The sequence below is a fragment of the Synchiropus splendidus genome, chromosome 1, assembly GCF_027744825.2.
Source record: "Synchiropus splendidus isolate RoL2022-P1 chromosome 1, RoL_Sspl_1.0, whole genome shotgun sequence".
Lineage (NCBI taxonomy): Eukaryota > Metazoa > Chordata > Actinopteri > Syngnathiformes > Callionymidae > Synchiropus > Synchiropus splendidus.
In genome coordinates this window covers 1,028,763-1,044,927 of record NC_071334.1, presented here as the reverse complement: position 1 = coordinate 1,044,927, position 16,165 = coordinate 1,028,763, and the positions used below count along the sequence as shown (strand labels likewise).

Genomic DNA, 16,165 nt, shown 5'->3' with positions numbered 1-16,165 from the left:
GTTCCCCTCTACTCCTCCAGATGTTCCCTCTACTCCTCCAGATGTTCCATCTACTCCTCCAGATGTTCCCTCTACTCCTCCAGGTGTTCCCTCTGCTCCTCCAGATGTTCCCTCTACTCCTCCAGATGTTCCCCTCTACTCCCCCAATGTTCCCTCTGCTCCTCCAGATGTTCCCTCTACTCCTCCAGATGTTCCCTCTACTCCTCCAGATGTTCCCCTCTACTCCCCCAATGTTCCCTCTACTCCTCCAGATGTTCCCCTCTACTCCTCCAGATGTTCCCCTCTACTCCCCCAATGTTCCCTCTGCTCCTCCAGATGTTCCCTCTACTCCTCCAGATGTTCCCTCTGCTCCTCCAGATGTTCCCCTCTACTCCTCCAGATGTTCCCTCTACTCCTCCAGATGTTCCCCTCTACTCCTCCAGATGATCCCTCTACTCCTCCAGATGTTCCCCTCTACTCCTCCAGATGTTCCCTCTACTCCTCCAGATGTTCCCCTCTACTCCTCCAGATGTTCCCTCTACTCCTCCAGATGTTCCCCTCTACTCCTCCAGGTGTTCCCTCTACTCCTCCAGATGTTCCCTCTACTCCCCCAATGTTCCCTCTACTCCTCCAGATGTTCCCTCTACTCCTCCAGGTGTTCCCTTCTACTCCTCCAGATGTTCCCTCTACTCCTCCAGATGTTCCCCTCTACTCCTCCAGAGGTTCCCTCTACTCCTCCAGATGTTCCCTCTACTCCTCCAGATGTTCCCTTCTACTCCTCCAGATGTTCCCCTCTACTCCTCCAGATGTTCCCCTCTACTCCCCCCAATGTTCCCTCTACTCCTCCAGATGTTCCCTTCTACTCCTCCAGATGTTCCCCTCTACTCCCCCCAATGTTCCCTCTACTCCTCCAGATGTTCCCTCTACTCCTCCAGAGGTTCCCCTCTACTCCTCCAGAGCTTCAGATGAATAAAGAACCTTCGGTCAGTGCGGCTTCTTTAGTGTCGCTGCTTGGAGACTTTAATAGGAAATACATTGGACAATATCAAAGAAGGGGCCGTCAACATCAAAGGCAGCAGCCCGGGCCGGAAAACATATGTTCCAGAATTCCGCTGGCTTCCCAACAGAATCGTCTGTCGACGGAGTTATCACAGCACTGACTTGAAAAGCAGTTTGAGCACAATGTATCGTTACGATCTGTACGGGTAAAGACCTCCGAAGATCTGCCGGCGTCCGAGCACCCGCCGCATCTGACCGCCATCTTTCCGCAGGAATCCGGTCGACAGCAGCGCCAGCGCTAACATCGTGGAGCAGAGTGTTTTTGGCCAGGCCCACGCTCGGCCCTCAGGAAACTGGCCGGTCATGTCGTCTTCACCTGAGAACCAGGCCGCCTGCAACACCTGGGGACCTCCACTTGGGATCAAGACGGACCAACACAAGGCCAACCAGAGCCTGGCTGGAAGCCCTGACCAGGTGAGCAGACGCCGTCACTGCGCTCTGTCTTCACGTCCTCGGGGTTTCCATGGACCGTGTTCCTTCAGAGGAGACTCTTCTGAAGGAACACTCCTCAGCAGAGTCTCCTCAGTTGAGTCTCCTCAGCTGCTGAGTCTCCTCAGCCGAGTCTCCTCAGCCCAGTCTCCTCAGTTGAGTCTCCTTAGCTGCTGAGTCTCCTCAGTCGAGTCTCCTCAGTTGAGTCACCTGAGCTGCTGAGTCTCCTCAGCCGAGTCTCCTCAGCTGCTGAGTCTTCTTAGCCGAGTCTCCTCAGTCGACTTGAGTCCACCAGCTCTGAACTGTCCTCCTGACACCTGAACTGGATGGCGCTTAGGGAAGAGGCCAGCGCTGGACGCGGGTCAGCCAAGTCTCTTCGGGGACTTGCGTACTTGAGGTGATGACACGTCGGAAGACGGAGGTCCAACTGTTGACCTTTTTGGTTTTGGCCTCTCAGAACAACAACAGCGAGCCAGTGACGATGGCGGCGGCGGAGGCAGGCCAGGGACCTGCGGACAGAGTGTAAGCCTGACCGCCGCTGCTCAGCTCCTCCACACGGCCCTCTTGAGTCAGTATCTCCCTCTGCAGGACCCGTCTTGCCGCTGCGCCCTTGAGCACTTCTGTGGTCCCGCCGAAGACCAGACTGAGGTAAGGGCGGGGCCCCTGCGGCGGGCGGGCGGCTCCTGACCCGCCGCTGTCTTCCCACAGGAGGCAGACGGTGGCGAGCCCAGACCCGGGGCAGCAGGAAGACCAGCGTCCCTACATCAAGAAGCCGCAGAACGCCTTCATGCTCTTCCTGGAGGAGAAGCGGCCGGGGGTCATGCAGGAGCACAACATCCGCAACAGCGCGCTGGTCAACAAGGTCATGGGTCAGATGGTGAGTCAGCGTCCGGCGGCTTCAGGCCAGCGGCCCCTGATGGTGGTGCTGCCGCTCTTCCCAGTGGAACTCGCTGTCCAGCGAAGAGCAGGCCACCTACTACGAGCGGGCCAGCGACACCAGGCGCCAGCACCGGGAGCAGCACCCCAACTGGTCCTACAGGGACAACTACGTGAGTGGACGCCGCCGCCGCCACCCGGCTCCTGCCGGCGCTCACGTGTCTGTGTTGTAGAGGAGGAAGTACAAGCAGAGGAGGAAGGGTCCCCGGAGAGCCGGTACCTCGCCGCTGCGCCGCGTCACGTCGCTCTTTGGCTTCTCACTGACCTTCTGCCTCTCTGACCTGAAGCCTCAGCCACGGAGGCGGAGCCAGACCAGGAGCGCACCCTGTTGCAGGACCTGGATGAGACCGGCGGGAGTCCAGAACACTCCTCTGTGAGTCCCGCGCCGCTGCTTTCGTTCCCAGGACGGGCCATCAACTGCTCTGCTCCTCAGAGAGAAGAGGACCACTGCGCCGCCGCCACGATGACGTCCAGTCAGGTGCCGCGGGCCGACACCGCCGGAGGCCACCGGGCCACGCAGTGACGACGTCGTGCCGCCGTCTGGTGGCGCTGTGCTCATCTGCAGGCCGAGGATCAGGCGTCCAGCAGCACAACTCTGTCCCTCATTTCAGAACAGACTCGACACTTCTGTCTTCTCTCCAAACTGCGCGACCTTTGACACAGTTTCCTGAGCTGGAACCTCGTCACCACCAGACACACTCACCACCTGATTAAAAACACAGAAAAACCCAAACCACTGCTGTCGCACGTGTGGCTCCCGGGCGCTCGAGGGACACGGTCCGGACCGACGCCTCACCGCCAGCGATGGCTGGGTCCACCAGGACCTGAGCTTATACAGGACCGCACCTCTCTTGGAACTCCGATTTAGCCTGATGTTGAGAGAGGAGTCACAGCAGGTGTCGAGGGACAGGGGAGTCACAGCAGGTGTCGAGAGAGAAGTCGCAGCAGGTGTCGAGGGACAGGGGAGTCACAGCAGGTGTCGAGAGAGGAGTCGCAGCAGGTGTCGAGAGACAGGGGAGTCACAGCAGGTGTCGAGAGAGAAGTCGCAGCAGGTGTCGAGGGACAGGGGAGTCACAGCAGGTGCCGAGGGACAGGGGAGTCACAGCAGGTGTCGAGAGAGAAGTCGCAGCAGGTGTCGAGGGACAGGGGAGTCGCAGTAGTTGTCGAGGGACAGGGGAGTCACAGCAGGTGTCGAGAGAGGAGTCGCAGCAGGTGTCGAGAGACAGGGGAGTCACAGCAGGTGTCGAGAGAGAAGTCGCAGCAGGTGTCGAGGGACAGGGGAGTCACAGCAGGTGTCGAGAGAGAAGTCGCAGCAGGTGTCGAGGGACAGGGGAGTCACAGCAGGTGTCGAGAGAGAAGTCGCAGCAGGTGTCGAGGGACAGGGGAGTCGCAGTAGGTGTCGAGGGACAGGGGAGTCACAGCAGGTGTCGAGAGAGGAGTCGCAGCAGGTGTCGAGGGACAGGGGAGTCACAGCAGGTGCCGAGGGACAGGGGAGTCACAGCAGGTGTCGAGAGAGGAGTCGCAGCAGGTGTCGAGGGACAGGGGAGTCACAGCAGGTGTCGAGAGAGGAGTCACAGCAGGTGTCGAGGGGCAGGGGAGTCACAGCAGGTGTCGAGGGACAGGGGAGTCACAGCAGGTGTCGAGAGAGAAGTCGCAGCAGGTGTCGAGGGACAGGGGAGTCACAGCAGGTGTCGAGGGACAGGGGAGTCACAGCAGGTGTCGAGAGAGAAGTCGCAGCAGGTGTCAAGGGACAGGGGAGTCACAGCAGGTGTCGAGGGACAGGGGAGTCGCAGCAGGTGCCTGGAGAGGCACTGAATGACCCTGGCCAACACAGAGCCACCCAGGTAGAAACCCCAGTCAGAAGATGAGTGACAATTTATTGTGGTTTCCAGTCTGGACGCCCAAGACAGAAAGACACACAACTGTGCCAGATGACGGAGGCAATGTGGGTCTCTTGTGACCGTGAAGTGGGTGCAGCAGCTGCAGTAGCAGGGAGCCACCAGCAGGGACCCTCGCCGGCCACAGAAGCGCATGGAGGAGTCGGAGTCCTGATCTGGCGAGTGGGTCCGTGACGTCCGGTCGCAGGCATGACATGCAGTGGAGTGACGGCCCGGCCAGGGCTCAGAAGGCTCCGGCCACATATCTGTTGGACTGCACCAGAGACAGGAACTTGTGTTTCCGCTTCAGCTGGACCATCAGCTTCATGCTCATCAGCATCAGAACCACCTGCAGCAGAGCGGGGACGGTGAGCTCCGAGCCGGGCCGGACGGAGAACACTCACCCAGAAGATCCCGCTCCCGAACTTGATGCCCATGGCCAGAGAGAATCCTCGCTTCAGAGCCGAGACGTAGATGGGGAGGCAGGCCTGCAGGAGCAGAGGAGAGGCGTCAGGGCCGGGCCACCGCCGCAGGTGGGCCTCCGCCGCCTCACCTCCTGATAGACGTACTGGTTCTTGGGCGCTCCCAGCGTGGCCACGCCCCTCAGCCGAATCTGTGGGGAGCAGAGTCCGCAGCGGCCATGAGAAGGCGGGTCCGGGCGCCAGGGCCTGCTGTGGGACTTACGCAGCTTCCTGGACTCTGGCAGTGGCAGGAGGCAGGGATGGCCGGACCCCAGTCCTTGTAGCCCTCCACCAGACCGCAGCACTGGAACTGAACAACACTCTGTTGGGAAAGAGTCCTTCCAGCAGTCTGGGTGGCGCTCTCACGTGTGCTTGGATGCTGTGCAGCAGGGTCCTGTTGGTTCTCCTGGGCCCGCTCAGCGGCATCATGGCCAGCAGCTTGCTCTCCTCCCGCAGCACGCCCGACTGGTGACAGTCAGTCAGTCAGTCAGTCGTTTGTCTCCGGCTGGACTGGAGAGCGGCGGCGGGAGGTTACCTCGTAGATGTCGCGGTAACTGAGGGCGGTCTTCACGATGATGGTCTGGCTGGCGGCCGCCATGCCTGCGGCAAACTAGACACGCCAGCGACGTCAGCGGCGCCGCAGTCGAGCACATGGACGCAGCGCTGTCTCACCAGGATCAGGCACCATCTCTTCCCCCAGCAGGCGCCCAGCACCCCCAGCACCGACAGCAGGAGGCAGCCCGACTCCAGCAGGTAGAGGACCACCAGAGAGCCGTGGGACACCAGCTGAGCAGGGTACCGGGACACCGCCGCCGTCATGGCGACCAGAGAGAGAGACACGCACGGGAGTGTCGTCATGGCGACCAGTGAGTGACATATGAGCGTCGTCATGGTGACCAGTGAGTGACATATGAGCGTCGTCATGGTGACCAGTGAGTGACACATGAGCGTCGTCATGCCGACCAGTGAGAGAAACACCTGTGTCGTCATGGTGACCAGTGAGAGACACATGAGCATCGTCATGGTGACCAGTGAGAGAGACACATCAGGTGAAGGTGTCACTCGATGGAACATGTGCTGAAATGGAGCGCAAAGGTGATGGGTACGTCTCACCTGTCCAGCCTGAAGAAGATCACGGTGACCAGCTGCCGTCATGGTCAGCAGGAAGAAACAAAGAGCCTGTGGACCGGAGACAGCAGCACAACAAGCAGCGGTCAGTTTCACGGCAAGCCGCCACAACTTCCTCCGTTCAAAAGCGCTCTGCTGCCCCCAGCGGCCACCACTGCGCGCGCGCGTGAGCCAGTGCGAGAGAGAGACGCCGGCCCTCCACCTCCCCGCCGCAGGCCTCCGGGATGCTGCTGCATCCATGACTCACCGTGTTGACCGCACAGGCGAAGATGAAGGGCCGCTTCAAGCTCCTCTTGTCCGCCACCACGATCACTGCCTTCCGCTGCATGCTCGCGCCCCGCGCGCCTCGCTCCTTCAGCCGCAGATGCTCGGGAGGAGCCGGAGGTCCGTGATGCCTTCAGGTGCAGAGCGAAGTGTCGGAATCAAGGAGAATCGATTTTCAAGGAGGACGAGGGAAATATCGCGAGACGCGGAGGCGGCGCTTGATGTGAAAACAAACGCACCAGCCCCAGCGAGCCCCAAAGCGCCGACGCCGCACTTGCTGCTCCTCGGTGGCTGACGGTGCCCGAGACAATAACCAGCATGCCGACCGTTATGATGACGCTGATAACGCCGAGCATGGCGCGCGCCACTCTCCTTCCGGTTGCATCTTTTCAAAATAAACGTTGCCGCGCCACAGGAAGCAGTGTGCGGAGGAAGGGTTCGCTGCTTTCCCGGACACGCAGACGTCCAGGTGCGATCCACGGTCACCACCGTGCGGCTGGACTCGCTTTCCCACAATGCTGAGGTGTGGCGAGTGGGCGGGGCCTGTGCTCAGGAACAGGTCGCACGGGATTGTTGCGCGTCAGGTGCTCAGAGGAACGCAGTCGTCAGGTGGGAGCCACGCACGCCGCCTCTTTGTTTCCATCCAGCGGACGGTCCGGACCTTTTCAGCCGCTGCGCCTCTCCTCAAGTTCAGGCCCGTCCAGGTGACCGCCGTCCCGGCTCACGCCGCCACTTTGGGTTCCGGGCCATTAAAGTGCAGTTTTCTCCAGCAGTTGCATGTTGACAGACGACGTTCCTGAACTGGTTTTTCTGGCTCCATGTGGACTCATCTAACCGAATCAAACAGCCTGAAGTGAGACTCCTGCGGGCCACCATGCAGAATCCTGGACCAGAACACGACGACACTTTTGACTTCCTCTTTAAAATCATTTTGATCGGCGACTCCAACGTGGGCAAGACTTGTGTGGTCCAGAACTTCAAGTCGGGCTCCTTCTCCGAGCGACAGCAGAACACCATCGGGGTGGACTTCACCGTCCGGACGCTGGACATCGACGGCAACAAAGTCAAGGTCAGTTCCTGCCCGGGATTCATGCATGTTTGTGCGGAGGGGGTTCACACCTCACAGTGGGACTCTTCATCGTCCTCCTGCTCATCATCAGCTGACCGGGCCTCGCCGTCCCCCGGGGCTCGGACCTGTGTGCAGGTCAAACGACAAGCTGTTGTGTGTTCTTGTCTGGCGGGTCAGCGGCGCCCATGAGCAAGGCTGACCCTGCCGTGTGGTATCAGATTTGAGTGGAGAACCAGTCCGGCCAGTGTGAGAGCAGCAGACTGGTCCGGCAGGTTCTGCCTGGCGCTGCGAGGGCGGGGGTGGGGCGGCCACCTGACTCCGCCCAGTGTAGACCTCGGCCATGTGCTTGTGTCCAGATCCAGGTGTGGGACACGGCCGGGCAGGAGCGCTTTCGCACCATCACCCAGAGCTACTACCGCAGCGCCCACGGCGCCATGATCACCTACGACATCACACGCCGCTCCACTTTTGCGTCCGTCCACGACTGGATCCATGAGGTGGAACTGTACGGCGCCGCCAACGTGGTTCTGGTCCTGATCGGTGAGTGTTCTGTGTCACCTTTCACTCCGGGCTTTGACTCTCTCTCTCTTGCTCACGCTTGTCTCGCTGTCCTTGTGAGGACCTCTCCTGGCCGCCGCCCTTTCCCCAGCCTCTCCCCCTCAGCACATGGCTCCCCTGAGCCAGGACACTGGCCCCGGCTGGAAGCCAGTCAGACTCACCCACTTGTTCTGGCACAAGGTCCGCACCAGGCGGCGTTTTGGATATGCTTGAACACACACTCTCTCTGTGCTTGTCATGGATGAAGGAAACAAGTGCGACCTGGAGCAGGAGCGCGAGGTCCCGTTCGAAGACGCCTGCACTCTGGCCAATGAACGAGGGATTCTGGCGGCGCTGGAGACCTCTGCCAAGGTGAGAAGCAGCAGCAGCAGCAGCAGCAGCCGAAGGTGCCCACACTCGCGCTCTCTTTCCCCCCAGGAGAGTCAGAACGTGGAGGAGGCTTTCATGATGATGGCCCGGGAACTTCTGAGCCGTAACGGCCTCCACGTCCAGCAGAGGGAGCCCGAGAGCTACGGCATGCCGGGCTTCCTGTTGCGCTCCAACTCTCGGCCCGTCAACGGAGCGGCCTACACGCCTCCGGAGAAGAAGAGCTGCTGCTGACCAGCCGACTGGTGGATCAGGGCGCCGGCATGTGACTCCCCTCCGCAGGACGTGACGTCACCAGAGTTTTCCCTCCTGGTCCAGAGCGAGCAAAGGTCTTTGAAAAGGACTTCGTGGTGTCACCAGCAGGAGGCACCATGGCCCCGCCCATCGGTTTTCAAGGTTTCCGCCCAAGACGTGGCACCTTGTCCAGGAGTCAGGCAGGGCCTGGAAATCCTGTTTGTGTGGAGGAGTGTACCTGTGGGGACCGATTCTTCACCTCCTTGTGGGGCTCATTTGCCTCAATCTGTGCGTTCAAACCTCAACAAAACTGGGTTCCAGTGTGCTTCGGGTGAGCCATGTGTTTTGGATGGAGAGGTCCCCACAAGGCCGCGTGAGCGTGTGTGTGTGTGAGAGAGAGCGCGGTGAAAGAAGAGGCTTCTGCCCTCCAACAGGACTGCATCACTTTTTATTTGGTCCGCCGAGCCGCTCCAGAGACCAAGGTTTGAGGCGCCTGGGTCAGCGGCCCGGACGGCGGACTGACCGCGAACACGCTGGCCCTCAGACACAAGTCCTGAGAGAGCCAGCAGGGGGCGACAGTGGGAGGCGCTCAGCGAGGTCAGCCCTGTGTTGTCGGAAAGCAAGAAGGATAAAATCACAACGGAAAAGTTACTGTGGTCAGTCTGGTCTTTTGCGACCGCCGGCGCGCGGCTGATGTCAGCAGGCTTCGCTCCTAACTCAGCTGGATGATCTCAAACTTCTTGCGCCTCCGCTCCTTCAGCGGACCCGGCAGCTCCTCCTCCTCCGCCGCCGCCGTTTCCCTGGTGGCTTCCTGGGGCCCGGTGCCCGCCGCCCCCGTCTGCCGGTCTTTGGGACACTCGCCGTTGTAGGTCTTGACGTAGTCCTCCACCCTCCAGCCCCGGAACTCTGGCGGCTCTGAGCAGAAGAGTCCCGAGTGGGAGACGGCGGGATGGTGTTGGAGCCAGTAGAGCAGGTAGTGGATGTTGTAGTCGCAGGTCCAGGGGTTGTGGTCCAGCCTCAGCGTGCGCAGGTAGTACAGGTCCTCCAGAACCCCATACTGGAAGTGCCGCAGCCCGTTGTGGGACAGGTCCAGTTCCCGCAGGTGCAGCAGGCCCACGAAGGCAGCTGTGGAAACACAAGCAGGCGGGCTGAGCTGAGGGTCACCGCCGGAGCAGCGACCGTCCGGCAGACACCAGGCTTGGTCTTCATGGTCCGGTGCAGCGGCCAGGTGTGTCCCACCTGCCGCGCAGCGATGACGTCACACATGAGAGCTTTTCTAAAATGTTTCAGTGAGCCAGAGGGAACTGACATCAAGGATTTCAAGGCCGTTTCTACCACGTTTATTTCCACACACTACCATGTTTTTTTTGTTTATGTCCGTTCTTCTCTGCGGAACAACGCGTCGTGATTGGATGTCGCACAGAAACCACGATCGACTCCACAGCAGAAAAACAAAGCTCCGCTCGTGTCAGCCAATCACCACGCCTTGTTCCGCAGAGAGGAAGGGACATAAACAAAAAAAAAACATGGTAGTTTGTGGAAATAAACGTGGTAGAAATGGCCTTCAAATCCTTGATGTCAGTTCCCTCTGGCTCAGTGAAACATTTTAGAAAAGCTCTCATGTGTGACGTCATTGCTCCGCGGCAGGTGGGACACGTTTGGTAGCTGCACCGGCGGACGGCGCTCCCCGCCACGGTCTGCAGAACCACGCGTGGTGATTGGCTGACGAGTACGGGTCTTGTTTTTCTGTGATGTCAAAAGGAGAATGGACTGGACGCACGTCAGCCAATCACCACGTGCGGTTCCGCAGACATAAAGTTCACAGACGAGCGGATGGCGAACGCTGTGTTTCGTGGCGACAAATGTGGCGTTCGTCTGAATTTTCTCAGACTCGTGAAAAGCTGCCGGCAGTGACGTCACGCCCCGCGGCAGTTAGGCCCCGCCCACCGCGGCCGCACCTGTGTCGATGTGCTGCAGCGAGTTCCGGCTCAGGTTCAGCAGCTTCAGCTCTTGGCTCAGCACGAACTGTCTGGCTCGCAGGCGGCGGATGTGATTCCCAGACAGGTCCATCTTCACCAGGTCGGTGGGCGCGTCAGCCGGCACGCTGCTCAGCTCTGGACACAGAAGAGGGGGGGGGGGGGTCAGTGCGGTGTCACCTGGCGCTACACCGTGCGTTCAACTCTGCCGCTCCAGTCACATGACCGTGCGTCCGTGTCGCTGTCACAGCGCGGCCCCGTGGTTTTACCCTGGTGTTGTGTTCCACTGAATAACAAGCGACCAGTCCTGCGGAGACATGCTCAGAAAACCCGTGGATTTCTCTCAGTTCCAGTGCGAGCCGGCTGAATCCGACACCGGACCCTTGGCCTGCAGTTTCTTGGAGGGTGCCCTTTTCACTTCTGTGAATGAGCTCAGCTCCCGGGGCTGATCTGCATGGTGGCCTCGGTCGTGACCCGGGCCAGATAAAGGCTGGATTCACAGCCTGCAGCAGGAAAGTGGTGTTGGAGAACAGACGGCGATTGTGAGGTTGTGAGGTCCCCTGTTGTTGGCGTTGTGAAAGAGCCACCGTTAGCATCCCAGAGGCCGACGCCGGCGCCCCCTAGAGGTCGCTTTCCAGTGACTCCGTCATGGGGCGAGTCATCGGGGTGAGGTCGGAGCGTGTGTGAGCGCGAGCGGCGACAGGGCTCCAGGTGCAGGTGAGGCCCCGCGACTCACCTTGGCCACGGCAGTCCAGCTGAGGTTTGGGGAACATGGAGGTGTGACACTTCCGTGAGGAATCTGCCGTCACCTGCAGAGCTGGGGCTCTGGTTTGGCTGCTCCCTGCACTCTTCTCCACTGGCTGCTCCCTGGAACACAGCAAGTCCACGTTCAGCGTCTTCAGCTTGCGGCCCCTCAGCGCCGCTGGCTCGGAACACTTGGCATAGTTTCCCAGGTTCCTGTGGCTGGGCACCTGCAGGGTCCGGACCAGACTGTCCAGCGAGCAGCCGCAGCTCCAGGGGTTGTCATAGAGACGGAGGTAGGTGAGGCGAGGCAGTGGGAGCAGCACCTCTTCTGAAGTGCTCCTCAGTCTGTTGTGCTGCAGCAGCAGCGTGGTGAGCTGCCAGAGTCCGCTGAAGGCGCCGTCCTCCACCCGGGAGATCTGGTTCTGCTGCAGGTCCAGGCTCTTCAGCTGAGGCAAGGCCGAGAACATGTGCTCCTTCAAGACCTGCGGCACAGAGGGCAGCGCCGTCAAGGCTTGTGGCCTCGGCAGCGTCCGGTCCCACAAGCCTCTCTCTCACCTGGATCTGGTTCCGGGCCAGCAGCAGGTGCTGGGTGTCGGCGGGCCAGCCGGGCTGGACCCCGGTCAGCTGCCGATCCATGCAGTCCAGGTACTTCTCCCCGGCCTCCGTGTAGGCCTCGCACTCCTGCGTCTGCCGTCTGGCCAGGCCCCTCCTCCCGGAGCCCGTCCTGGGGACTTGCTGAGGCTCCACCCACTGGAGCAGCAGCAGGAGGAGCAGCGCGGCCAGGAGGCGCATGTCTGCAGGGATCAGGACCAACGAAGGACGGCGGCAGGAAGTCGAGCTGCAGAGAGACGGGAGAGGCAGATCAGTCCAGACTCGCTGGTCACCATGACAACTATGAGGCGTCGCTCACACACCGGTCACCACGACAACCACGAGGCGTCACTCACACACCGGTCACCACGACAACCATCAGCCGTCGCTCACTCACCGGTCACCACGACAACCATCAGCCGTCGCTCACTCACCGGTCACCACGACAACCATCAGGCGTCGCTCACACACCGGTCACCACGACAACCATCAGGCGTCGCTCACACACCGGTCACCACGACAACCACGAGGCGTCGCTCACACACCGGTCACCACGACAACCATCAGGCGTCGCTCACACAACGGTCACCACGACAACCATCAGGCGTCGCTCACACACCGGTCACCACGACAACCATCAGGCGTCGCTCACACACCGGTCACCACGACAACCATCAGGCGTCGCTCACACAACGGTCACCACGACAACCATCAGGTGTCGCTCACACACCGGTCACCACGACAACCATCAGGCGTCGCTCACACACCGGTCACCACGACAACCATCAGGCGTCGCTCACACAACGGTCACCACGACAACCATCAGGCGTCGCTCACACACCGGTCACCACGACAACCATCAGGCGTCGCTCACACACCGGTCACCACGACAACCATCAGGCGTCGCTCACACACCGGTCACCACGACAACCATCAGGCGTCGCTCACACTTGTTTCCATGACGACGCTGATGTTTATTTCAGCCGTGTGCGGCTGTGAATCTGTTCTTCGGCTGCTGCTGCTTCTCTGCTTCAGAGGTGAGTCAGTGCCCCTCGAGGACGACCGTCACCGAAACAAGACTCACACACAGAGTTGCACACGCTGTGAACCACAAGCGCAGTGGAACATGAGTGTCAGAGCAGATGGTCTGTTGCTGCTGTGAAGATCCAGACCCAAATCTCTCCAGCCCATCACTCCTGCTCACCTTCATCCCACCACACTCGCGCCTTCATCCCACCACACTCGCGCCTTCATCCCACCACACTCGGACCTTCATCCCACCACACTCGCGCCTTCCTCCCACCACACTCACGCCTTCCTCCCACCATACTCGGACCTTCATCCCACCACACTCAGACCTTCATCCCACCACACTCGCACCTTCATCCCACCACACTCACGCCTTCCTCCCACCACACTCACGCCTTCCTCCCACCATACTCGGACCTTCATCCCACCACACTCGCACCTTCAGCCCACCACACTCGCACCTTCATCCCACCACACTCACGCCTTCCTCCCACCACACTCACGCCTTCCTCCCACCACACTCACGCCTTCCTCCCACCACACTCACGCCTTCCTCCCACCACACTCACGCCTTCCTCCCACCACACTCGGACCTTCATCCCACCACACTCGCACCTTCCTCCCACCACACTCGGACCTTCCTCCCACCACACTCGTGCCTTCATCCCACCACACTCGTGCCTTCATCCCACCACACTCGCACCTTCATCCCACCACACTCGGACCTTCAGCCCACCACACTCGCACCTTCATCCCACCACACTGACGCCTTCCTCCCACCACATTCGCACCTTCATCCCACCACACTCGCGCCTTCATCCCACCACACTCGCACCTTCATCCCACCACACTCGCACCTTCCTCCCACCACACTCGGACCTTCATCCCACCACACTCGGACCTTCAGCCCACCACACTCGCACCTTCATCCCACCACACTGACGCCTTCCTCCCACCACACTCACGCCTTCCTCCCACCACACTCGGACCTTCATCCCACCACACTCGCACCTTCATCCCACCACACTCGGACCTTCATCCCACCACACTCGCGCCTTCATCCCACCACACTCGCACCTTCATCCCACCACACTCGCACCTCAGACGAGTTGACCACACCTTCCTGCTGTGCCCAGACAGGCACATACCCCACAGACAGGCCCCAACCCATTGCCCCAAGACGCCTTCACACACACACAGGACTGGAGAGTTGCAGATGAAACATCATCACATCTGGCAGCCATTACAGATGTTTGTGTAACCTGCCGGTCATGTGACTTCATTCAGCAGCTCTTCTTTCCTGGCAGTGGCAGGGATTCAAACTAGCAACCTCACAGGAGAGATACAGGCTCGTCGCTCACGCTCACCTGTCCGGAGTCTCACTTGTCCACTTGGACCTTCAGATGGCTGGCGGGTGCCTCGTCCCCGGATCCTGATCCTGTCATCGGCACCGTCGTCCAAGTGGAGAACAGACTGCCAGCGCCGAGTCAGCACTCTCTCTCTCTCTCTCAGTCGCTCCTCCCTCTCTCTCTCGCTCACTCATATCCCCCAACTGTCTCACTCGCTTGACTTTCTTGCTCCCCCCCCACACACACCCCCCGCCCTCCCTGCTGTCTCACTTTTCACCCACTCAGCAGGATCCCACTGGAGAAACAAAGACCACGGCAAGTCACACACCTCTGTCCTTGTGGGGACCTCTCCTGGACATGACTCCCCTGGAACCCAGTTACTTTGACCTCTTCATCCTCAGATGAGGCTGAACCCTCTGGGATCTGGCAAAATGGGCCCCACAAGGAGGTGTTTTCTCTGAAATTGGACCTCACTCTGACAGATGTGCTTAAACACACACACACACACACTAGATGGCACCAGCGATGTGTGTTCATGTTCTTGTATTTCTGTCTCTGTGAGGACATGTTGGCAGGTCCTCACTTTGTCAAGCCTCAGTTTGAGGGTAAGACTCCAAAATAGCTCAGTTATTATGACGGGCTTTTACTTTGGTTCACCTCACGAAGATGGGAATTCAACCGTGTGTGTGAGTGTGAGTGTGAGCGTGGGTTCCCCAGCGCATCTGAAGATTTACGACAAATGGCGCCGTCTCATCCGAACATCTGCTTTGCAGCACAGCGCTACACAACAGCTCGTGTCTGCCGTGTTTCCGGAGCCGTCCGCTGCCAAACACTGAGCTTGTTGCTCCTGAGACTAACGGAGCAAGACGGCAGAGCCTCGGGAGGCCTGGACTCCTAAGGTCCTCAGAGCCTGTGGGCAGAGCGACAGTCTCCCTCCGCTTCGGTCCCACTGTAATTATGGTTTGTGCTCTGGAATCCTGGGAGACGCGGAGGCAGAACCGCAGAGTTTCCAGATGAATCCATGGAAAAGAAAAGCCAAGCCTTTATGAGAGGAAGCATCAACGTAGGCAGCAGACACAGCAGCTCAAGACAAGTCAAACGAGTCAAAGCTCATCAGAGAGCTGTCTGGCTCCCGGCCGCGCCCCCGAGGAAACCAGAAGGTGCGAGGCATGATGGGCTTACAAGAAACAACTCGAGTCACAAAGCCAGTCGCCAGTCAAGTTTCAGCTGAAGACTGACCAGGCTCTGTGAGTCACAGACTCACTGTCCATGACTCGACTCGTTCTCTGCTCACAGACTCACTGTCCATGACTCGACTCGTTCTCTGCTCACAGACTCACTGTCCATGACTCGACTCGTTCTCTGCTCACAGACTCACTGTCCATGACTCGACTGGCTCTCTGCTCACAGACTCACTGTCCATGACTCGACTCGTTCTCTGCTCACAGACTCACTGTCCATGACTCGACTGGCTCTCTGCTCACAGACTCACTGTCCATGACTCGACTCGTTCTCTGCTCACAGACTCACTGTCCATGACTCGACTGGCTCTCTGCTCACAGACTCACTGTCCATGACTCGACTGGCTCTCTGCTCACAGACTCACTGTCCATGACTCGACTCGTTCTCTGCTCACAGACTCACTGTCCATGACTCGACTCGTTCTCTGCTCACAGACTCACTGTCCATGACTCGACTGGCTCTCTGCTCACAGACTCACTGTCCATGACTCGACTGGCTCTCTGCTCACAGACTCACTGTCCATGACTCGACTGGCTCTCTGCTCACAGACTCACTGTCCATGACTCGACTGGCTCTCTGCTCACAGACTCACTGTCCATGACTCGACTGGCTCTCTGCTCACAGACTCACTGTCCATGACTCGACTCGTTCTCTGCTCACAGACTCACTGTCCATGACTCGACTGGCTCTCTGCTCACAGACTCACTGTCCATGACTCGACTGGCTCTCTGCTCACAGACTCACTGTCCATGACTCGACTCGTTCTCTGCTCACAGACTCACTGTCCATGACTCGACTCGTTCTCTGCTCACAGACTCACTGTCCATGACTCGACTCGTTCTCTGCTCACAGACTCACTGTCCATGACTCGACT

At 59.6% G+C, this 16,165-nt stretch overlaps 4 protein-coding genes across 9 annotated transcripts; 2 read left to right on the top strand and 2 right to left on the bottom strand.

Moving 5' to 3' along the window:
* The first annotated feature begins 817 nt into the window (after nt 1-817).
* LOC128752483 (transcription factor 7-like 1-B) lies at nt 818-3,533 on the top strand. Of its 2 annotated transcripts, none has more exons than XM_053853736.1 (9): nt 818-1,178; nt 1,251-1,452; nt 1,925-1,989; nt 2,056-2,115; nt 2,176-2,344; nt 2,409-2,516; nt 2,577-2,619; nt 2,691-2,776; nt 2,837-3,533. In XM_053853736.1, the coding sequence occupies exons 1-9, from the start codon at nt 1,162-1,164 to the stop codon at nt 2,924-2,926; spliced, it is 840 nt and encodes a 279-aa protein (XP_053709711.1). In that variant the 5' UTR covers nt 818-1,161; the 3' UTR covers nt 2,927-3,533. The 2 variants fall into 2 exon arrangements, with proteins under 2 accessions (XP_053709711.1, XP_053709710.1); XM_053853735.1 differs by having other exon boundaries at nt 830-1,184; nt 2,837-3,524.
* Nucleotides 3,534-4,117: 584 nt separating this feature from the next.
* Nucleotides 4,118-7,406, bottom strand: LOC128749959 (23 kDa integral membrane protein-like). 4 transcript variants are annotated; one of them, XM_053850017.1, is made up of 9 exons: nt 6,117-7,406; nt 5,855-5,920; nt 5,414-5,719; nt 5,277-5,351; nt 5,108-5,206; nt 4,965-5,051; nt 4,834-4,893; nt 4,685-4,768; nt 4,120-4,629 (listed from the first exon to the last, which is right to left on the bottom strand). In XM_053850017.1, exons 1-9 carry the CDS (start codon nt 6,195-6,197, stop codon nt 4,525-4,527), a joined length of 963 nt encoding a protein of 320 aa, XP_053705992.1. In that variant the 5' UTR covers nt 6,198-7,406; the 3' UTR covers nt 4,120-4,524. The 4 variants fall into 4 exon arrangements, with proteins under 4 accessions (XP_053705981.1, XP_053705992.1, XP_053705973.1 ...); XM_053849998.1 differs by having other exon boundaries at nt 5,414-5,920; nt 6,117-6,264; nt 6,373-7,406; XM_053850026.1 differs by having other exon boundaries at nt 4,122-4,629; nt 5,414-5,527.
* Nucleotides 5,123-9,410, top strand: LOC128749975 (ras-related protein Rab-19-like). 2 transcript variants are annotated; one of them, XM_053850047.1, is made up of 5 exons: nt 5,123-6,837; nt 6,907-7,202; nt 7,559-7,742; nt 8,008-8,111; nt 8,178-9,410. In XM_053850047.1, the coding sequence occupies exons 2-5, from the start codon at nt 7,008-7,010 to the stop codon at nt 8,358-8,360; spliced, it is 666 nt and encodes a 221-aa protein (XP_053706022.1). In that variant the 5' UTR covers nt 5,123-6,837; nt 6,907-7,007; the 3' UTR covers nt 8,361-9,410. The 2 variants fall into 2 exon arrangements, with proteins under 2 accessions (XP_053706022.1, XP_053706015.1); XM_053850040.1 differs by having other exon boundaries at nt 6,904-7,202.
* On the bottom strand, nt 8,939-14,240 carry lrrc17 (leucine rich repeat containing 17). Its single transcript, XM_053850052.1, has 5 exons — nt 14,068-14,240; nt 11,636-11,918; nt 11,073-11,562; nt 10,319-10,474; nt 8,939-9,485 (listed from the first exon to the last, which is right to left on the bottom strand). The coding sequence occupies exons 2-5, from the start codon at nt 11,870-11,872 to the stop codon at nt 9,073-9,075; spliced, it is 1,296 nt and encodes a 431-aa protein (XP_053706027.1). The 5' UTR covers nt 11,873-11,918; nt 14,068-14,240; the 3' UTR covers nt 8,939-9,072.
* Nucleotides 14,241-16,165: the final 1,925 nt, after the last annotated feature.